Genomic DNA, 23,390 nt, shown 5'->3' with positions numbered 1-23,390 from the left:
CAGTGTGATTCCCGTAAGTATCGCAATTGCAACACCGGGTGTTGAATATTCCGCAACGGATTCGGAGTCTGCTTACTTACTGGCATCATGGCCAATGATAGGTCACCTTGTCAGAGCAATCGACGAGCTGTTCCTGCCAGTGACAGGCGTTACACGTTATATCATGGATTTGCTGCAAATGGCATACTTATCATGCCCAAACCTGTAGGAATTAGTGAGTATATAGCATGTATCGACTCCTAAGCACCCAGCTTTCTGAGCGCAAGATGCCGAAGCGATTCGGGTTAGCGGTTAATCAACCCTTGACGATCAAGCTGTTACTCGGCTCAAAACATGAATATGCGTAGCATCCTCGCACAGCTCCTCCGTGACTTCAATCCTCGCTGCAAATGTCGCTCTGTCGCTTCAGGCCAAGTGTCCTCCAAACCGGTGTCTCTGCTTTCTCCACCGGAATCCAACGTCCTTGACACCTGAAACCCGATTCTCGGTATGTTAATCTCCTCCAAAGTGGTTCTGGTCACAGGCTGTTCGAAGGGCGAGATTGGGTTCCAACTGTAGGATTCTACCAGTGATCCAATAGTCTGACGTGACCATTGACGTAGCATTCCAGGTACGAGGAATTCGCATCTAGGGGATGCGAGGTTTATGCTACTGCCCGTCGGCCGGATGCTATGGAAAGTTTCACTGCAGGAATTGGACAGTTGCGCCTGGATGTTACGGATGATGCGAGTGTGGAGGATGCGGTCCAACAAATCATTGAGTGAGAGGGCAAAATAGACATCGCCGTGAACAATGCTGGAATCATGTGTCACTGAGTTGAGTGATACGTCCATACGCGGAGTCTCCTCATGACTGGCCCCCCAGACCCGCTGCTTGACGCACCAATGGCAGACGTAAAGAGCACATTTGACACCAACACCTACTCCGTCTTGCGTATCTCAAATGGTCGTTGTCCTTCACATGGCAGCACGGAGGAGCGGTACGATTGTCAACATCGGCTCTGTCGTCGGCGAGATGTACGTCTACTCGTCGTCTGACCTTTGTTGCTCGCGACTGCTTGACATGCAGATTCTGAGACCTGCTACAGCACCACGCCTTGGGGTGGGGTCTACGCGGCAACCAAGGCAGCCGAGCAAGCGATTTTCGATACGCTCTGGATGGAGTGCCGTCCATTCAACGTCTCAATCATGCACGTCTCATCTGGAGGCGTCATATCGAACATCGCACAGAACATGATCTCGCGGTTCAGCCTTCTGTCGGATAGCTTGTATATACCCTGTCTGAACATCACTGTGGAGCGGATCAACAGGAACTAGAGTTCAGAATCGCTCCTCACGGACGTCTTTGCGAGGAGGGTCGTCGATGCTGCAGTTGGAAAGCACCCGCCACGGTACATGACGCTTGGATATCCATCTGGCTTGTGGTAGCTGTTCTCATGGCTCCTCAAGGGTGTGATTGTTATGGCATGTCCTTACCGAGAAGCCCAAGGCCAAGTGCGGCTGATGACTGCCTCAGTCGTGTACTGTATTCGTCTTGACGGCCATTTCTGTTTCGAATTCATGTACGCTGCATTGTTTACAGCTACCCTACTATTCGATACCGTAGGTTGTGCTCACGTCTTTGTATGGCGATGGTAGTATCGACAATGAATAAGTGTCAACTAACTAGGATATCATAATGATTGACCCATTGAAGATTGACCAGTCTTCCGACCCGCGACGGAGCTGATTCATTCATCTTATAGTAGTGAATACAGATGGTGATCGGAGCGAGCACTCTGAAAATGAATAAATTATATTATCGCGCTTTCACAGCCTATTCCTCCTGATTCATTCCATTCTCTGGATCGCTGTAGCCCACTCTATCTGCGTCTACCACTTCTGCTTCATCAATTGATAACCTCGACACGAACTTGGAGCTCAGCATCTGCGACCGAGCAGATTCAATATCCTGGACCCAAGTCCTAGCGTACATCCCAGAATCACCACCGAAGTAGAACGCTTGTGCAGATGAGACTTCCTGAAGATGTAGCAGCAAACGAGATAGGACGACAGAGGACAATCTGCAATATAGACAATTGTTGGTGGTTCTGCATATGATAATAGAGGCATGCACTGACGGTCGCACCAGTCTGACTACGACAATCAAAATGTCATCTAGATACTGCAAGTATGTGTGAGCAAACGAACCAAATCAGATGTGGTTATCGTACATCAGTATTAGGGTTGCATGTGTATAAAATAATATGTTCGAGGCTGAGGGCTGAGAGAACCCTGTAGAACAGGGTCCGAGTCCATCAAGAGAGCTGGAAGAACTGCGAGATATTGATACGCACACAAAATACATTGTCCCTTTGGATCAAGATAGCGATTTCAGCTATCCACCTTGTCATCATAGGAATCTATTGCACATACCATCTCTCAATAAAGTGCTTGCAATTGTATTGGCCCTCCTCAGGAATCTCTCTGATAATAAAGATCTGTGGAGGTAGTACCAGGCTGCAATGATGACGATCACATTGCAGAGCAAAGTGCACACAGAATTTGCGAACTGTATTGTCATGGACTCCCATCTATGGAATTCTGAGTGAGCACAAAATGTTCTCAGTATCCAAAAAACTTTAGGGACATACGAAGTATAAGAGAATAAACATATGCCATAAATGGGTAATATATCCCGTATCGAAATAGCTGCATACTAGGCACTCACGGTCAGGCGTAGTCAGAGCATTGTAATATATACTTGACGTGACACACCAGACTTAACCCAATAGAAGCTAAACCGACCAAAAGTGTAGTAACGGAGAGAATCCGATTTCTATGACTTATAGCTAGTATCAATATATATGAAATAGCTGCAAGATATGATATGAGGGCTGATACCTATGGTTGGAACATAGTTACTGACCTGCATTGACAACTATGTTAATAAAGCCACTAATCAAAGAAAAGACAACCACTGCGTCACAGCTGAATCAATGTTAGCTGCGCACAACACAAAATATTACATGGAGCTCAAACCTCTGGATCATAGTACAAACGTCAATAAGACGTTTCCTGCTAAGACGTAGCTTGCACTCACAGGTATTGTCTTCCAAGGTAGTGCATCAAACACACCTACGCATGTCGCTGCAAGTAGGTTTAAATAGTTGAGGGAGAATATAATGATCTGTGGTCGCCTCCCCGCCTGGAAAAGCGTGACCACTTCGCTGAACGTGAATACTACTTCATAGAGGAGTATGACTATGAAGGGTCAGACTTTTGAGTAAACACAACCAAGGCACAACTCACCTGAACCAGCTATCGATGATTGGGACTGGAGGACACTGTTTCAAGATACTTAAAACCATCTTCTGTGCATCTTCGTGAAGATAGAATTACATACAATAATCGCCTTGAAGCCGCAAATATAGCACTGTTCGACATGAGATTAGACTGCAGTAGGAGCCAAGAAGGGCCAATGTCCTGTTCTAGAAGAGAGAACTTAGTAAAGAGCTGCATTATATGTACTACGTACGTCCACCTCAGGTGCACTGAATGACGCCGAATACGCTTCTACTTTTCCAAACTGCAAGTGTCAGATTCCTGTGGCTACGATGAGAGCATATGCATCTGCCAGGTGAATGCTAAGTGACCGCGACTCATAGCTGCGGCATGCAAGTTGATTGGCTCGGCACGCCTTTTTAAATAGGATGTAAGCGAGAATTTGTCTGAGGCCGTGCGCGTGCACTCTAGCGAATTGCAGATGTCGACCATAATTAAATCATCGATACTCGTGGCCGAGACTCGGCCAGACATACGCCGATGAATGGTTAAAAGGAATAAGAAAAATGTGGGGGTCACAAATACGGGCCATCTACAAGTGCACCGTTGATGAGCCTCGGATGTCTTGGGCGTACGGTTACTCATTGGCCCGGCGAGGACCTCTGAGAGGAGCAATAAGCGATTATTTTCCCGGGAAACCAAGCGACTTACAGATGCAGCATCCTTAGAAGAAATCGATGGCACCAATGAGCAGAAAGGTCCACCATGGTTCAAGCAACTGTCATGAAATTGGCTACATATCGGACGGCGATCATTCTGGATGTGTAGCCCCTTGGAGACAGCATAAACTAGTGCCTCTGCGCAAATCTTGGAGTGGCGAAGATGGTAGGATAATATGACCACCATGGGGCAGTTCTGGTGCCGCCAAGGGCCGCTAATATTCTGCAGGGCGATGATTTAATCTAGATTTTGCTGGGTAGCGAGAATCCTGGCGCACGAGAGTGGAGTCGGAACTGGGATGAATGTATTGGAACATTAAATAGTCATAAACAGGGGTTGACGCGCACAGCTTGCGTATCTAATCGCAGGTCGACAATTAGGTCCTGGTCCTGGAGGCGGGGGCTATGGATTCACAATTAAGGAGACAAGGCTAGTCGATATTTTTTAAAAGCGAGTTCAAGCGACAACACAATTCACTGTTAAAATAGCGCACCTTAATCTGAATATCTCACCACATGAAAATTCGATCGCGCTACCGACGCAATATGCGATAGTCATGATTGTATTGACTGCCACCCGCTTTGTGTGCCTGAAAGATATGAGAGCGCCACTACAAGAACCCGTCGTATTCGTGCCCACATCGAGTCAGGATAATGAGTGGGCTGCCAAATGAATAGGCGACACACAACACACCGTGAAAGACACTGCGCACACAAGAGACAAGACGCTTGTTCCATAGCAACACGCTGAGAAGTAACGCGCTGACGAATTTAGAGATGAAGCACACCGCTCTAACATATGCCCGCACGTCCTGGTAGTACACCGCTACCGACTCAATATCTGAGCAAAATCGCCTATAGCCGAACGAGCCCACGATCATTCGCTCCTAGTCTGGTACGCCTAATTCGGTACTTTATCTGGCACGCTGTTCAGCACGGAGAATAGGGCGAGGAGCCATGCGAGCTCTGCGGACCGCGATGCTTCATGGACCAAAGTTCTCGAGCGAATTTCGAACCAGATGTGTAGTTGTGCGTTGTTCAACCTCGCAACGCTTACTCTCAGCTCTGGGCTGATTCTCCTGGATATTAATATTTAGTAGGACGTGTGAAGCATATAAGGTGAGCACCTCAAAGCTTTCTTCATGCCTCGTCGAAAACCATGCATACATTAGTGGATCAGGAACGTATAGCCATATCTATAGAGTATTTGTATCTCAGTAATACTAATCCTAAATGATCCATACCAGAAAGTGGCAGTTGTCATCAGTGCAACAACACATATGCTGGTCATAAAGTTGAGGAGAAATCAGCAGCCTCGGCGAAGACAGTGGCTATGCTACTGACCGTTGCCATGGGTCGAATTCTTCTGTCATGATATGTAGAGCGCTGAAGCAAATGAAGTTGGATACGAGATGGGCTGTAGCTTACATGTATAGATACAATCCAGTGCTCAAAGTTTCGCGTACCTATGTCAGGACTGGATGACAATATTCGACTCATAAAATTTGCTTGTTTCACGCATCAAGTATTGAATCAACAACAGTAAATCCAGCGGCTATGCATCGTCCTGTCCATGAAGTGTATGCAAGCACAAAACTAAAGTTCGCAGGTCAATAAAAAAAAACCACAGCAGAAAATAGTGCCAGCGGCGTACTGCACATCAAGAGCACCAGATATTGGTCGATCGTCCTCCGTACTCCATATGCCTCTTGAAATCGACGTACTGCACATCAAGAGCACCAGATGTTGGTCAATCGTCCTCCATACTCCATCTGCCTCTTGAAATCGACTTCTTCACAAACCAAACCAATAGAGACCAGAGATATTTTTCTATGTCTCCTTCATCGACTTCCTCGAAATAGGGTAGCGAGCTGTTCATAGAATCAGTCTTGTTTATCGTGACGGTCGATATTGACAGTTCCGCCATCGACGCTTGTCTGAATCATGGATTAGTACGAGTGTCGCCAAGTAGCTGCTAGTTCGTGGAGTCAAACTGCGAAACGAAAGCAAGACGGAGAGGAGCCAAGTGGACGAAGGGAGAACGTTGCCGGACAGCTAAGCAAGTATTCAAGATAGTAAGTGTTCTTAGTAGTAATAGATGTTCAAGTCCGTGCACTAGCGACTGGAACAATCATTTGAGTACATAAGAGCCTTCCGATCGAATGCGCAATGCGCATATAAACAAGCGCCCTATGCGCGCTTGAACCTGCACCCTCCAAAGTTCGCCGTGAGGCATAGTGCATGTGCACCCCAACAGCCTGGTTCCGTCTTACAATCATTTTCTTGAGGTATAACTGAATGGTCTTAAAAAGTGGGACTCTATCTGCGGAGTCAGGGAGCAGCACAGTGGATTTCCAGTAGGTCCTGAGGACGATATGGTCGCAGTGAACCTCGCCCGTTTGACTGGCACTGCAAGTATCCTTCCACTACAACTACCCTCTGGCTATTCCGGTAAATTTTATGAAAAATGGGAAGAGGAAGGAAAGTTGACGGGATTCAGCGGCTCGAAGGACGTGCCAATGTGGTACGGCTGGCGCGAGTTGGCTAGTTATTCATTGCGGCGAGGCAATCTAAGATTCAACTGCGTCTTAGGTTGACCTTCGGAGTATACGATTATGAAGAGAAGTGAGGGCAAGGTATGCACAATGCGTGGACCTTGAACGTTGAACTACGGGAGCTCGATGGATTCACTCATGAAGAAGTATATTCTCTGCGCATATCCCAAAACAGCTTCTCGTAGATGAAAACGAACTATATGGATGTTGCTGACTGGCGAGCACGACTAGTATCGCGTTTTCAAAGTCGGGATCAAAGCATACAGGCCGATTGCAGGTTAATGACATGACATGATCTATGCCTGCGTGAGCGACTGGAAAGAGGAAATTTACACTGCAAGACGAACTTGAAGACATGGTCCACATCATAGCCCACTTGAGGACTAAAAAGATCAGCTATGATATTCTACGGTACGATTGAACTAATCATCGATTCAATCCTGGGTTGCGGGATACATCCGAAGGGTGCTTTGAGCGTCTGCAGACCCAGCATGGAGCCCCGAAAACCAGAATTATCTTTCCAAATCACAGTCAGCATTGATACGAACACGTACGGAAAGCTCCCTCCTCACGGCAACGTCCACTGGCATGGACGCAGAATGCATCAATTTGTTTTACTGATCACCGCGAAGGCGAGCCGCGACGTGGACTTGAGGGCTCCAGGCTTGCATGCATAGCTCTGGAGCGCACACCCGGACGCTTGAGGCTGCACGCCCGATGATTTTGTGATGACATTACATCAAGATTCGATTTTGGAAGGACCGATGAGTCCTGACTCATTAAGCCGCAAGCGAGCGATGCAAAGCAAACGCTCACCGATAGCACGGTAAGCACGAAAGCCCGCCTAGATAGAACTTATCTGACTTCAGAAGCATCTTCAGCGTTCCGTCATCGGGCTTGAGCAAACAATCAGTCAGTGGATCTCATGCGTTCTTGGCACGCATTGCTCGAACATGTAGACGGGCGCATTGTAACTGAGATTGGGCTTCAGGACAGACTTGGATCCCGTATTTGCACAGAATATGAAGGGACGCTACATTCCTTGTGGGAAGTCTCGTACGAATCCGGTGGAGATAACGCTCACTTTCCCGTGCATCCGAGTCTCGAGACGTATCGGTCCGAGTTGACGGGATTCGGCACCCGAAGTGCGGAATGGGGGCCCGGCTAATTGAACTTCTACATTCATTCCAGAAGACGTCGAGCCCAAGAGATGCTCGCTAACTGTGCAAACGTGCGCCGGTGCCAGCACGATAGGGGCTCCCGTGTAGGCGTGATTAATGTGAATCACGCTCAGTTCATGGTGATGACTTACGGCTGGGAAGCAAAGGGTGCGATCTATTATAATAGACGACAGCCATCTACCGTCGAGTTCCACCGCAGAACTCGCTGGGAAATTGGTAAATTAACGTTCGGTCGTGCTGAAGCTGCAGCAATTACGTACAAAACCAAATTTATGAGTGATCGTATCGTGGACTCTACTCAGCTTGTGCGTTGTATCTATCTGTATATCAGCATGCGCACCTCTAGGCTTCCAAATGACAGGCCATGTTGCGTCGAATTTGTGATCCATTGACAGTGCGCGATTCTTACGGCACACATCTATCCAAATCCCAAACCTTCTTCTCCACTGGTCCGTTATGAGAGCTTCTTGTTTCGTTTACTCGGGGCCCCAAGTGAATGCAAGAATCCATATCTCGTACTGACATTAGCATGAGATAGAACTTCGCGGAAAAGGATCAGCTGCGCTGTATCACGCTATATCCCGTCTAGAGCGTTCTAGATCCCGTTATCACAACAGGTACAAGCGTGTAATGAGAACACGGACGTAGAAAGTACAATTTAGAATGCTGCTCACTTGCATGGATCTTATACCTGCTGACCTGCGCCCGAGCTATTAGTGGAAAGCTCGGCATTCGCACAAGTGAAGAAACTTAAACCAAAAATGAAAGGCATCGAGGGTCGAATTCGACTGCGACGTTGACAGCCCTTAGCTTTTAGGCATAATCGACACATTCAGATATGAAAAGGAGCCAAGTGTACCTGGATCCGTGCGCGGATTGAGCTGCATGCCGATGCTGTGGCCTCGCGCTACATCAATGGATCCAATAGAACTTAGAGACGAAGAGATAGTCCAAATAAGACACGCACCGTTATGGCATTCACACGAAAATACGATAGAAGACCTGGGCGGTATGCCGAGGAGCAGACACCTTCTACATCCGGCGAAGGAAAAGCGGATAGATCCGCTGCGTTAGGGAACCAAGAGACAAAATGAACAATCAAAATATTCATCTATGATCGGGTAGGAAAGGGGTAAAATGGACCATGCCTGTGCCGTTCGGGAGTGGCCAGCGAGGCATGAATTCACGTCTGAATAGTTACTCGTAGCCATCCATGATTAACGGATCAATAAGTATCTCTCGTTGCATATCGCGACGAAGTTTTCCAATCGTCGCTCGTAGGCTTGAGAACGGGTGATCCGCGCTCACCGTGTAGCCAAGCAGTGAACCAATCTAGTTCGTCTATCCAGAGAAAAAGAGAGAAACCATCTAATTATCATCACCGCTGTCCTGATCAAAGACACAAGTTAGACTGCTCATGAGAACGCTGGCATTCCACCTCGTCAGACTGCCCCAGTCTCGATAGATGATCATGAAATTGAGACGGGCCGGTGATAACAGGACTGTGATTGCGCCCTCAGTTACTACGCGAGGTGCGCGCACTTTGTCTCCCAGGCAAAAGTTCGCACGACCCTGCGAGTCTACATGCATACCAGCCTCCCATCGTTTGTTTTGAAGCATTGTCTCTGGAAACATCTATCCCGCGTTAGAATACACCACATATTTACTGCGCTTTATATTCTTTGACTGTACTCACTTGAATCAGAGCAACCATCAAATGTGACTGGATCAGAATACGATCCCACTACGAAAATCATAGCCGTACGTAGGACTCCGTTGCCTTCTATGAATTGATGTTCCACGAGATAAGCAATGTGACATCACGATCGCATAGGCAAATCGTACAAAGCCCGTGTCGAAATGAACACGGGCTATGGCTGCAAACTAACAATTGTTGAGCTCGGCCCTCGCAGATTGAGTTCTCGGAAATAGTACTGAGACGCTGAAAGTCAAATTCCAAGGTTACAGAGCGGTTCGTCTAGTACTTCGACACTCACATCGCGCTTCCACAGCGTCGCGTTAGAAGACGCCCCGTAATTCCCGGGACATCGAGAATAGGCTCAAGAAAGTCTGCTCGTATTCTTCTGTTCATATCAGTTGCTTTTTCGTCGCTCGTGCCAACCGAGCTAACCCACTAGTAGACAAGAACAGATACAGAAAAGCTGTAGACATTCGAAGAGTTAAGATCTAGTGGGGCAGCACAGGGAGCCTTCACTGGTTGTTTTACCAGTACATCGCAGCTCAAAATCGACAAAACAGTTAGTAGTGCTGCGGTAATACGGCGACATAGGCTCAGACCTCGATGGCAAGTGCGACGCAATCAAACGTCACGTGTAGGCCACAATTGCTGTTCTGGTCGAGTTCTGGTTTTGTGCTCAAGCTTGGTTCAAACCTGCTACTCGACCAGCTGTGCTCCAATACTACTACTCTGGTTGCTAGCGTTTGCCCATGTTACGTTGGTGTGGCTTGGCAACCAAAAAAAGTCATTATAATTGCTTCCCAATATCACTTCTCATATCTATTCCAATTCTTGATTTGACTTCAAGTATTCTGTCTGGCAGACTGTAATGCTTGGATCCGCAGCTGTTAAGATTGCGGTCCAATGAAGAGAAGCGGTGACTAATATGACATTGAGACGAGTCCTGTGTCTATTAGCCTAGTCGCCGTCGGTGTACTCTTGTGCATGATGAGGACTGGAACATCTGTCAGGCGAATGGTGGACATCCAACAATTTATCGCGATCCGTTCGGTGAAGTGCCTACCTCCTGCCTATGTCGCAACCTTGACCAATGTTAACTGCGTACTCCATTCCAGACTATCTGAATGTTCTTCAACTGGCGGCTGCGAATCGAGTCTCAGAGTAGATAACGTCGCAATGAGACCAAGTTGGACCAAGCGTTGGCTTCAGGAAGTCTTGGAACCGAGAGAATCTTCCCAGCAGCGCAGCTCGAGGCTTCCCCAGCGCGCCTCTGCTCGGCGCAAGCGCACAGTATGGCGGTTCCGATCCTGGGCAGTGGCGATGATAAGAATTAGGCGCTTCGGAGTCGGAGGTTGCGGGTTCTGACTGAATGATTTGGTCTAGGGCGCACAAACATTCATGGTGCGTGTTGTCTTTATCCGCGTATTGCATAGCATATTTCCCCCATGCTGATGCCGGTGGTGTGTAGGCGAGCCACATGCAGGAATAATGCGCTGCCGGCGGCGGGTCTGATGCTACACTGCATGATCTGAAAATCGGTCCCGTAAACAGCGTGGGCACCTAATCCAAATGCGGTCCATGTTTGACAGTCTGGAGCTGTTACCACTATGCTGTGGTTTCCATTCAATCTATGTCAGTGTCAGTCCAGTGATCCGAGTCACCTTGATTCTGAGCCCCCGCAGGGTTGGAAGTTGACGAACATATGTAGTGTTAAATGCAATTTGACACAGCGTCAGAAGCGGCGGTGATTTTAGTAATCGGACGGTTGTATCGATGTGCGAGCAACTGAGTAATATCCATGACTTGATGTGGGACTATCGCCGTCTCCTCTGGTCCCGCCGTGGACGTCAGTGGCTGCGATGAGATTAGTCCCGGCGATGTATGGATTGCGGATCACCTACCGCTGGTTCTGTGGCAATGCACCCGCCCGAGCGGCTTGACTCCACCGAAGTAGCACGACGTCTTCTTCAGGTAAGTTCACAGGTATCTGACAGGCCGTATAAAGGGTAGCCCGATGTATCAGCGTGTCGAAATCGTTCGCCCACATACAAGATCCGCCTTATCCATCTCGACTTCGCTGCACCTTCTCCGTCAACACACATCAACTTTGTCGACAATGTCGTACCTAGACTACAGCTCCTCAGCCTGCTTGCTCGGATTACTCGCAGGAATATGGCTCCTGCGCGGATGTATCTCCGCGCACATGCGGCGAAAGAGGATGCCCCCAGGACCACGTGGCCTTCCTCTTCTTGGGAATGCACTCCAAATTCCCATCCGGATGCCTTGGTTGCGTTTCACGGAATGGAAAGAAGTATACGGTACGGCTTATGGAATGGATGTGTGCGAAGAACCATTAATTGACGGGGCAAACTATCCTAGGTCCCATTTACTCGTTGAATTTGGCTGGTCAAGACGTAGTTGTTTTAAGTAGTCACACAGTAGCCTTCGATCTCCTAGGTACGATTTATGATCTCATCATGAAACATGTTGCTCATTAGAGTTTGCCAAGATCGACGCTCCAGTATATACTCCGATCGACCTAGGTTGATCATGGCCGGCGAAATGCTAACAGGTGGGATGGCCATGGTGTTTGCGCGGTACGGTAGTTTGTAAGTGGTTTCTGCGGTTCTGGGTGCCGCCGATGATTCTGATTCCCTGGCGTCAGTTGGCGTAGACTCCGTGGAGCAGCCCGCCATGGATTCAGCACGAAAGCTGTGGAGAAATATCAGGCAACGCTTGCTTCGGAAGCTGCGCAAGCTGCTTTTGATATTGTTCAAACGCCAGCTGATTGGGAAAAACGCCTCAAACGGTATGAATATGTATTCCCCACAGTGCATTCCGGCACTCATACTGTACCGTTTCCTAGAGCAATTGCATCAAGTATTTTGCGGGCTACATATGGCTGGCCGCAAATTAAAGAAGAAGAATCGGAGCTCATTACTCGTATGGAGGCGCACATTGCGCGCCTGACCAACGCGCTCATTTCAGCCGCACTTCTCATTGACTTCTTTCCAATCATCAAATACGTCCCGACATGGATGGCAAAATGGAAGCGTGATGCGCTTGAATGGCATAAACGGGACACGCGTATGTTTGAAGGGTTCTATGACGGTGTACGCAGGAAAAAGGTATGCTGGTTTTGTTTGCGCTCAGAATTGATCGGTGAGATTGCTTCCGATCAGATGAACGACCAGCAATCGGACTGCTTTGTGTCTACTCTTATTGAGAATGAAGAGCGCAATGGGTTCACGCAAAAGGAGAATGCGTGGCTTGCGGGAATTCTATTGTGAGTTGCTCATGTGTTATAAATCAGATTCTTATTGCTGATCATATCTACGCTGCAGCACTGCCGGTGCAGAAACTGTACGCATGACGACGATAGGGCCACTTACGATGCTGACAACGTATTGCAGACTGCTTCCGCTATGTCTTACTTCGTCCTCGCAATGACTCTGTACCCAGATGTCATGCGAAAAGCTCAAGCAGAGCTTGATGCTGTCGTTGGTCGTGAGCGACTGCCGACGTTTGCAGACCAAGCACAACTTCCTTATATCAATGCCCTATGCAAGGAAGTTCTGCGGTGGAGACCAGTAGGTCCCCTAGGTTAGTGGCAGCAGTAGTATGCATCATGAAATACGCTGAGCTGGTGTCACCTCAGCTGTTCCCAGGCGCACTATCAAAGTGAGTCAAGTTACCAAGGCTATTCTTGCACATCTGTCTGAAACCCATTTGTTATGACTCAAAGGATGACTGGTACGAAGGTTACCTGATTCCGAAAGGCACCATTGTAATCCCAAACGTTTGGTGAGTATTTTGTGCAGCGCTCGTGTCTCGGCGTGATGACATATCTATGATCACAACAGGGCTATTAACAGGTAGTTCCGTTGTTTTGTGGCGCTCGGATCTGTCGTTGACCCCGGCACAGAGATTCCAATGTATACCCAGATTTTGACGTATTCCATCCGGAACGGTTCTTGGATGATGCTGTAGAAAAGACGCTCGCACCTCTAACTCACTCGATGGGCCACGTCACATATGGCTTTGGCAGGCGGTACGCGCTCTCGGATCTACTTACTCAGTGCTCTTGTCTGATACATATTCATTGACAGCATCTGCGCCGGATACAACTTCGCCAACCAGGCTATGTTCATAGATATCGCTACTTTATTGTGGGCATTTGATATTGAAAAGGCCGTCGACGAGTTCGGTCATGTCATCGTCCCGTCTAGCACGGAGTGCATCGATGCCGGTGCTGCAGTGTGAGTCACCATTCTGGTTTCTATGATACCTCTGGGCTGAGCTGAGGCTGCTTGTTTCGCGCAGTTCACCGGCTCCTTTCAAATGTCGAATCACACCGCGTTTTCATGAGGTGGAGGCAATTCTCAAGTGGGAGCAGGCTTCTCGAAGCGAGTGACGTAGTCTCGGGTTATCCTTGAACGGATCAAGTGTAGTGATGCCATACTTAAGCTCTTGTATTTGTGATCCGAAGCGTATTTATACTCCGTTGTAATGATTACGAGCCAACAAGCCACTAAAAGCGGTTCATCAACGCGTATTGCTTTTTGGTTTGTTGCTCGCCCTTATTCGCCATTCGTGAATGCAGTGTTCAAATCAATCATGCCTCAAAGGCAGCTGTTTGGACTGGATGTGTCGGACCGTCTATCATTACAGTGTGTCACCATGCGGTGTCTACTAGTACACGATCTGACATTATCCACAGAGAAAACCACCGATAAACAGACGACGAACAGAAACTCCTTGGACATGCATGAGAAATTCTTGCCTCCGACTTCCGTCGGCGACAATGCTGGTCAGATTCAGCGGGCATTGAACACGAAGGTCCAATGTAGAGATCCGTGGCCACCGCCGGCGGTTACTACTAGGAGCGCCGGCTCAGTAGACGCACACAGTTCCAGAGGTATTGGCTTTGTAAGGAAAATAGCAGCTTTAATTGAGCGGCGGGGAGGGGGCGCATTTCCTGTCTGATGGGGCTGGATAGAATATGTCCGGAGTTATCACCCACTCGCTTCGCAGCACTCCGGATCTCAGCTCAACGCCACACCCAGCTTCTGCGACGGTGGCGCCATGATTGCACAGTTCACAGACTCTCCTTCAAGGTACTGATTGTGTCTTATATCTCAGATGATTGGTCACTTTACGTTGGACGCCGCACTGGCCCACGCGGATGTGCTGTGTGCATCAGCTCACAATAGCTGGTGTTCTGTGCGTCAACCGCTGGAAAAAATGAGCAGTGGTCTCTGAACCATACCTGAGTCCGGTTATCAAATACGGTGGACAGAATACAAGCCACACTGTACAACGAGCTGTGGTCACGTCACACACTTGTCGTCTTATCGGCCGAAGATACACGGATCGAATGAGTACGACATTTGCACCGAAGGGAATAGCGATATGCTATACATATTGTGGGCATATGCCCGGTATCGTACACCAGAAGACACAATAGCGAAGCAGTCGGATCACAATTATCCTAGGACACTACAGTAGCTCATTTAGATCGCACGGCAAGAAATGAGCCCGTCGTGGTGTCGACGCAGGCAGATGCCCAATAACCGAGTTCCTCGCACTTGGTTAGACACTTGGAGCTCTTTTCTGTAACCGACATACAACGCCCAGCAATCACAGCCACCGGGTATTCGCAACGCTTCCCGCTGGCGCTGCTAATGCGGAATGAATTTTACACTGAGCGCGAGCTGTGCTCAGTCCGATCGAATCCATTCCTTATCCCGCTAAAGAGGACGGCACCGGTACCTGAGCGTCTTGCCCAATCCCCGAGCAATAATCTTCCCCGTTACGTCACGAACACCATTGCCGTAGAGGTCGGTCTGAGTTTCCGATACACTAAATGTCCTAGCACGACGTCCAAGACACTACCGCCCAGATAATACTATGAATATCGCGGGAAGGCAGTATACTAGCTGCCACCTCGCTTAACTGCACCCGTTATTGAGGCTTGGAAGAGTTAAGTCATCAATAAAGGTCGCTGAGTTCTAGTCATCATGCATCATATGAATGAATGACTGGACGAGACCCCGATCGTAATGCACACACCGACTTCTACCATGTGTGGTTTAGCGCACTGGTGGCCGGCGGTCGGTGGCTGCAAGCAAGTCATGAGTAAGCTAATTGCTGCGTGTTTGAGCTGATGGTCAGTGTGACTCACAGTGCAGTGCCTGGATGGCATATCCACCGGCGCGGGAGGCGCAAGGATTGCTGTGTTTGCGGATATCCCAGATAGGCCAACCCGCGCATGCGCCAGATGAACGACTCAATTTTTTTTTGGCTAGGCCACTTTTTTGGTGCCGGCATTGGTGTCCCAAACCCAAACTTTGCGACCCATAGGGGGTGAAATGGCGCATTCGCACAGGATGGTAGCAGGCAGTCCACTGAGAGGTCCTGACATTTTACGGGGATATCCGGTCACGACGAGGACGCCAATGAATCCCACCGGTAGACTTAGCAGTACCCGCACGCGCCAGATCCGACCGTAACCTGATACCGCAACTCTGCCACGCCGGAACGCTCTGTGGAGTAAGCGGTGGACAATTATCTAGAGTCATTCACCATATAAAGCCAGTGTTGCGATGAGCAACCAGACCATTCTTCCAGAGAACCATCTCACCCACCTCATCCACCAGACAATCTACTCACTCATCCTCATCTCAATGCCTGCGATTTTGGATATACTCACTCTTCCGGATACCATGGCGGCCTGGCCATGGCCGAGGACGATCAACCCATACTACGAGGAAGTTAAGGCGGCATCGAACGCATGGTTCAGAACCTTTAAAGCCTTCAACCCTGACTCGCAGCGAGCATTCGACAAGTGCGATTTCTGTGAGCATCATTGCTGGCCGTACAGTAGGAATTCGCTGACCCAATCCGCCGCATGGACAGGCCGCCTAGCTGCACTCGCATACCCAACGATGGCAAAGGGTGAGCAATTGTCTACAAGTGACAAGTGAGAAGGGGATAGCTAACCTTGCATCGACAGAGCATCTTCGCACGGGCTGCGACCTCATGAACTTGTTCTTCGTGATTGATGAATACACCGATGTCGAAGACGCGACCACTTGCCGCGAAATGGTCGACATCGTGATCGACGCGCTGCACGACCCCCACAAGCCTCGGCCACAGGGAGAAGTCTTGCTCGGCGAAGTTGCGCGACAGTGAGTATCGTTGTTTGCTTTCCCGACAATAGCCTGGAGGACTGACTTGATGCGGCCAATTTAAGGTTTTGGGCGTTGGCCATCAAGACTGCCAGCCCGAGCTCGCAGCGACATTTTCTCGAGAGCTTCACGGCCTATCTCGAATCTGTTGTAGCGCAGGCTGTCGACCGTGACAACGACACCGTTCGCACCATCGAGAGCTACATGGAGACCCGTCGCGAAAACATCGGCTCGCGTCCGTCGTTCGTCCTACTCGAGCTGTCGATGAACCTCCCAGACAACGTGTTCTACGATCCTGCCATCGTGGAACTGTCGACATGTATCACTGATCTGCTCATTCTTGACAATGTGAGGTCACATGTCGGTCGAGACAACTTGTTGCTGATGTGTCGCGCCACAGGATATCGCTTCGTACAACAAGGAACAGGCAACTGGAGACGACCGCCATAATATTGTTACTCTCGCTATGCACCATTTTGGCTGCAACGTCACCGAGGCGATGGAGTGGGTGGCACAGTACCATACAGAGATCGAGGGCAACTTCATGGATGGCCTGAAGAAGATACCGACGTGGGGACCGGAGATTGATAGACAAATCATCGAGTATATCGACGGGCTGGGCAACTGGCTACGGGCTAACGACTGCTGGAGTTTCGAGAGTGGCCGCTACTTCGGTTCGAAGGGGCCGGAGGTTCAAATAACGCGGCGGGTACCTCTGATGCCCAAAGTACAGCGCAATGACAGCCTACGCCGGGAAGATGTGGTAATACCCATGGTCGACCGCATCACAGAGTTTCGGTAAACGACTTGATGGCTTCGGCCTTGTATACCATACAGTATTAGTATCTAAATCGTAAACCTATTGTTATAGTATTAGTATTTTGTTCATCGAATAAAACTCCGCATGTAAGAAAGCGAGACTGACGGAAGTTACGTAGTAGCGCCAATCAAGAACTACCATCTCTCGCACCGGTGCAACTGTTTGAATTGCACACGAAATTTGTGAAGGGAGTAGGTATCCGTTTCTAATGTTTGCTGCAGTATATATTGGTGACTTTGGGGCACCATTAGTAGTTGTCTGTAAAACGACCGTTCGTTGACCACTCACGTGCCGATGAAGACCACCCACAAGAAGTGCATCAAAGATCCGAAAAGGTCAAGACCAGTGTTCTTCATATATAATTGCGCGCAATACCACCGAGACTCTGACAGACAGACGACCACCCCAAGTTTGTGCAAGAAAAAAAAAAGGTAACGTGATATTCCATTCCGTCCACAAGATCACGACCGAAATATTGCCTTTCTAGCGAGTATTGTTTCTTGCAAATACCAGCTTATTTGCACCAAACTTGCATAGGCGAGGTACGTCAAATGCTGTGAACGCAGTTACAAGCTGAGTAAGCACCTGTCTACAATGCCCTACACCACATGGGTTCACAGGGCTCACCGGCACACCGTCCACAATCCTAAACACCCAGCACCATGGCTACAACTCAGGATTTGGATATATCGTAGCATTAGAATGTCGGCATGTGTTGGTGGAGGTTGGGTCGTCGTGCTGATTGTGTGCTGGCAGCCGCAATAAGTATGCTAGTCGGGCGGGATCGATACCGCAGAATCATTCAGTCGGGCGGAGCGACTCCGCGTCTGCATGGTTTGGCACGTGACCGCGACCCCGTGTTGCGTCGCATCCCCTCCAGCCGCAACAACCTTGTCTGCGGCCTTCATGAGGTCTCTCAGGAAGTACCAACCCGTCCCCTTCTCGTATATGATTTACTGTCGCTATTGGTAACAGAGATAATAACCAAGGCTCTAATCATACAGCCCTATGCTCGACAATATTGTCGACTCCTGGGTAGGCACCATCAACAGCTTGCGTTATGAACAGGAGTATATAACTTGGTCCCAGACCTGGTAGGACAACCTTATCTAGGAGACTACCCCGACCCATGATTTTATGTGTCTCGGCTGCTTTCCTTCACCCGTATCACAAATATCGCGAATGATCGTTAATTAATCTCGCACTATGTCCGCATACCACTCTAGTGGTGCCGCAAATGCATTACCTCTCATCATCTTGGTAAGTTCTATATCCATTACTTGCATGTATGTGCCGTATAGCGCCGTATCTCGGCATGTGTGGACTTTCTGATAATCGAAGGATATCTCCAGGTCTAGTCGGCATTGCTTCTCAATGTATTGTAGACCTCGATTCTGATCCTACGGATATGTATTCATGTCAGTGGCCACTGCCGCTCATGGGCGTCGATCAATATGGGATGCGCCATCGGAATCATACATGCAGAGCCAGTGGATCGCCGAGAAAATTTCGTATGGATATCGAACGCTATAAAGATCGTCTGCTATCAATTCAGGCTGACTTATCCCTTATGCAGTCAACGCAGTCAATCCCGTGGCGTGACAAATCTTACCCCAAGGTCCTCGATCGAACCTACCATACGCGACATCAATTTGCAAGCACATGAAGATGGGAATACCATTGAGTGCTAACGCGGTGACGCCTGATTAATTGAGTTGCGTATTTCGCTTTCAATGCCTCAACGCTGTAACGTAAGTACCCTGCTCACCGCTTCGTTGTTCATCATGACTGGAAGATACTCCGCATCAGAATCAGTATAGCTTTGTTGCAGTCGATTGGTCTACGCGTGACTGATGCACAGAATACAGTTCGAGCATAGCTCGTGTCGGATGAAGCAGGATTCGTGTCAGAAGCAAGTTGTGATTGAAAGCATTACAAGACATGCTTGGCATCTCTCATGCACGGTCGGTGTTCAAGACCTTCGGTGTCATCCACTATGCCGGCGAATTTTGGCCCATTTAGATCTATATTGTTGTCCTGCTCTCACTGGGAGGTGGAGCGTGCAACGGGAAGTCTTTATCATGTAGCGTCCCGCATATGCATAGGCCAACGACTGCCAACTACAACACAAGTCTAATCTAACTTAACTCGCTCGGAATGGGCACTGCTTCCGCGCGCTATCGGCAGGACCGGGATTGGCGAGTGGTCATTCAATACGATGACGATGGGCGGCGTAGTTGCACGCGGATGCGCGGATCAATCTGCGCGCCTCACTAGCCATGTCTGATATTGAATGTCATACTCTCAGCCGTGCTTGGACTCCCGGAGTTATCGTCCGCGTCGTGCACTATACAGACGTGGCACTAGCTGCGTATTGTGCTGCGCGATCGCGCACTTGTCAGACGGCGAATGTACACTACGGCCGTAGCGATACGATATGTACTAGCGGATCAGAAACGGGTTTGCTTTCGTTGTCTCCGCTCAGTCTTGGCGCATTGAAAATTTAGACAGAATGATCTCGGATATGATTCCCTGACCTGTGTAAGCCCTGTTGGATCATAGCCAAGTAGGGTTGCAATCAATGGCTGGAAGTAGCTAGTACATGTCAAGCCAGCCCACACGTAACGCATCAGCGCGAGAACACGATGCCCGAGCCAAGAAGCCTCGTGAACGCCCCCATCTCCGAACATGATTATGTCACCTCGGCCCCCTCGTCCGCGTGCGCCTCCATCTTCTGCTAGATCAAGGTTGCCGGGCTCCTCAGGCGCAGGCTGATGACTTCACATGAAGGACTTCGGATGCCTAAGCCGGTGCATCGCTGCGCGAGAAGACGCTATTCTAGGGAGGCGATAGTCGTAAGTGTCGTTAACCAGATACTGTGCTCATGGAACTCATTCTTGATGAACATTACCTTCCCATCCACGTCGACAGCTAGTATGCTCTTGAGTGTGTATAGCGCTAGCGCGGGCGAACGGGCTACGTTCTTCCCAGTTTTTCTCGGGGCACTGTAACCTGTACTCAGAGTCAGCCTGCTGCCACTTCAAGAGAGACAGGCGTGCGCACGCTCCTCATCAATGCGTATTGTAGGTACATTCAAGACGGACTCTTGATACTATACAATCTTCCTTTCTATATGTTACTTCCGCTCTATTACTTACCTTATACGGCAACTTCGCTGCGTACTATTAGAGATGCCAGTGCGTCGACTTCCCTCAGTCCCCGATTACCATATCCCAGATTGAGGTATGTTCGCTATCATCTATATGTACCTATATACACTTGTACTGACACATACACAGACTCTCATTATCATAGGTACTTACCATAGTTCCCGATTACCATATCCCGGACTGAGACTCTCAATATCAATCTTCCATTAATGCAGGTTTCCAAAGCCAGAATGCGGCCCATGGAAGCCATCTATATTCGCTCGTTATGCAACATCATTCCCTGCAGTGCGTGAACTAGTAGTGGGGGTGTCCGCTGGGCATCTATAGTGATAGCACTGTGTCCTTGGGTATCCACCTTCCCCCGCACTCATCTTCAATCAGCCGGCGCATTACACCTGTGAACTGCCTAAACTGCAGGTGTCTCCCCATCTCATCCAGAAAAACACGTCATTTTCAGCACAGCCTGAACAGACGAGCCGCAAGAGGCGCACTGATATTAGATCTCTGACGCATCACACCGCAAGTACAGCAAGTTGCAAGCGTTGGCATGCTATTGTTCTCGACCGCAGCGACCATTCCACCTATGCACGCGCCTGCGCTACGAGGTGCGGTACCATTACAGATGTTGATTGGTACATTCACAAATAAGCGCTTAGCGCTCTGCAGGACACGCTATGTCGAAACTCTCGAAAATAAGATCGTTGCGGTGCACGTGCATGTCGTGCATGTCGTCCTTGCCCTCCATCTTCTAGAATATCGCCAACATGTACGACGACATGGCAATCTCCGCTGTCTATGGCGCGATTTGTGGGGGTGGCGCATGATATCGAAAAAGGGATGTATCCACACCATTTATCGCCTCATCTCTTGGCCGCGATATTCTCCTGAGTACGTAGTGGCACCCCGTTCAGGATAAATCACGCTGCAGCGCAGGGTTTGAAGGAGAAATGCGCTTTATCTGGGCTTGCCGGAGAAGACACTGGAATCAGGTCACCATGAGTGCTGGTGTTCGTGCAAGCGGAAACCCGATTGCTTTGACGACTAGAAGATTGCAGACAAGTCTTTCGGCCTGGATTATGCTGTTATAATTGCTATCGTATGACACATGCGTTTCTGCCCATTCTACAAACCTCGCATGCATGCTCACAGATCTCGGGGTTGTCTCGTAGCGAGTCGTTGAAGCAGTGCCACGTCCATCTTCGCTTTGCTACTGAAAGGAACAGCTTCTTACGTTCACGCTGCGCAGGTGGGTGACCGGCGGACACGATTCCGCTGCGGTTTCCCTTAAGTTCCTCATGTGGTGGATGCACATTACTATATATCGCGCCGAGACAATGCTACTCCGCGACGGCATCAATATCGACCCGCGGGTTTGGAGCGCAGACACGACCCTCTTCCGTCCAGGGTGATGGGCGGAACCAGGGTTGGAGAGATGCGTGCTGTCTGGCTCCTGTGCTGGACCTTCCGGTGTTGACTAACTTTGGACCTGCGCGCCGTGAACAGGGCCAATATGCGTAGTAGGCAAACTCTTCGTAAGTTTGCTCATGCCATGATGTTGTAGTCTTGTGCTAACGCCTTGTGGACTTGTGGCGCTTTCTGAGATCAGCTTCCTTATACCTGCGGGCGGGACATCGATTCGACATCAAGTGGGAGGAAGAGGGTGCCATGTCCGCGTGTGCAGGTGTCTTGCTGATCAAGAATGAGGTGTTGTGCGCCAATTGCCCCCCCAAGCCGCGCTAGTGGGCACCAAATTGTACTCCAGGAATCTGCATGAGCGATTGCTAGTAACTAGGCCACCATTTGGATGATAACCGGGACGGTTATATTCACACTCGCCTGCCATTGCCTGGGACTTCGCTGCACGCCCCCATTGCGGGCCACACTTCATTGTTGCTTCTCATACCCTCACTACCACTGGCCTGCTCGCCCTCGCCGCCATCTCCTCCGCACCCGGCATTCCAGCCGCCTTCGATCGAGTACGTGTGACGTCATTGGTACAGCTGTGCCCTATATAACATCGCGAGGGAACGGGTGCACCCTCTATCGTCAACTGCCACTCCCGCTTCCAGAATCCCCTCCTAGCGTGCAGCCGACGATTGCGACAGAACTCGTTTTTGTGCCTCTAGATTCCCGCCCCTTCTGGTATGCACGACTCGTGATCGAAGCCCATTTCTGTGTATCACGTCCTTCACTCTCGTATAGACCAGACTTATGTTGTCTGACATCGCCCTCACTAGTGTTTCCAGGGCGGGCGAGATCTTCATCACAGGCGGAGAGGGTTGTGGAGGCACGCATCAGCCTCTATTTTCGCTGTAGTATTGACCAAATTCACGTAGCATAAAGTGGCCATATGTTTCTGTTTGGAGAAGTCATGAGGCATGGGGAGCCGTGCTCGTGACTACGTCCAAGCATTGCTTGGGTGAAATGGTAGGGCTGCGTGCTTGTCCCGCGAGGCCTGAAGTCGCTATGCCGTTGCCTCAATAGCCCATAAGCCTCGCTGATGCGACTTTCAATTCTTGCCGTGAGATAATTGTGGTCATGGACTTTCAGGTGTTGTACCGGCAGCGTGCACCGGACCAGGAACAGCGAGAGGTCACTATGTGTGATTATGTATGACGCACCTCGCATATCATGCACTCGCGCTGCAGAACTATTACCCTTCTCATCTTGCCCTTGACGCTCGCCACGTCGGACAGCATGCGTAAAACACGCAGCGAGTATTGTCTGGTTCCAATATGGCTGAATTCCGACTCGTCTACCTGCTCCGCACCATCCACATTCCTGAAAATAGTA

The 23,390-nt window shown here is 49.4% G+C and overlaps 4 protein-coding genes across 4 annotated transcripts; all 4 read left to right on the top strand.

The window, feature by feature from the left end:
* Positions 1-960: 960 nt before the first annotated feature.
* Positions 961-1,316, top strand: FIBRA_06233 (uncharacterized protein; the record flags this gene model as incomplete). The annotated part of the gene is made up of 2 exons (XM_012327967.1): positions 961-1,016; positions 1,088-1,316. The coding sequence occupies 2 exons, from the start codon at positions 961-963 to the stop codon at positions 1,314-1,316; spliced, it is 285 nt and encodes a 94-aa protein (XP_012183357.1).
* Positions 1,317-6,357: 5,041 nt separating this feature from the next.
* FIBRA_06232 (uncharacterized protein) lies at positions 6,358-6,611 on the top strand (the record flags this gene model as incomplete). The annotated part of the gene is made up of 2 exons (XM_012327966.1): positions 6,358-6,521; positions 6,575-6,611. The coding sequence occupies 2 exons, from the start codon at positions 6,358-6,360 to the stop codon at positions 6,609-6,611; spliced, it is 201 nt and encodes a 66-aa protein (XP_012183356.1).
* Positions 6,612-11,967: 5,356 nt separating this feature from the next.
* FIBRA_06231 (uncharacterized protein) lies at positions 11,968-13,831 on the top strand (the record flags this gene model as incomplete). Its single annotated transcript, XM_012327965.1, has 12 exons — positions 11,968-12,026; positions 12,083-12,226; positions 12,284-12,545; positions 12,600-12,703; positions 12,762-12,780; positions 12,831-13,020; positions 13,076-13,098; positions 13,163-13,221; positions 13,281-13,292; positions 13,343-13,468; positions 13,527-13,676; positions 13,741-13,831. The coding sequence occupies 12 exons, from the start codon at positions 11,968-11,970 to the stop codon at positions 13,829-13,831; spliced, it is 1,239 nt and encodes a 412-aa protein (XP_012183355.1).
* A 2,191-nt stretch (positions 13,832-16,022) lies between these two features.
* FIBRA_06230 (uncharacterized protein) lies at positions 16,023-17,409 on the top strand (the record flags this gene model as incomplete). Its single annotated transcript, XM_012327964.1, has 5 exons — positions 16,023-16,275; positions 16,336-16,374; positions 16,433-16,607; positions 16,673-16,955; positions 17,008-17,409. 5 exons carry the CDS (start codon positions 16,023-16,025, stop codon positions 17,407-17,409), a joined length of 1,152 nt encoding a protein of 383 aa, XP_012183354.1.
* Between the last annotated feature and the right edge of the window lie 5,981 nt (positions 17,410-23,390).

Source organism: Fibroporia radiculosa (assembly GCF_000313525.1).
Source record: "Fibroporia radiculosa TFFH 294 genomic supercontigs, scaffold6557, whole genome shotgun sequence".
Classification (NCBI taxonomy): domain Eukaryota; kingdom Fungi; phylum Basidiomycota; class Agaricomycetes; order Polyporales; family Fibroporiaceae; genus Fibroporia; species Fibroporia radiculosa.
The sequence above is the reverse complement of the archived record's forward strand: the minus strand, read 5'-3'. Positions and strand labels throughout refer to the sequence as shown.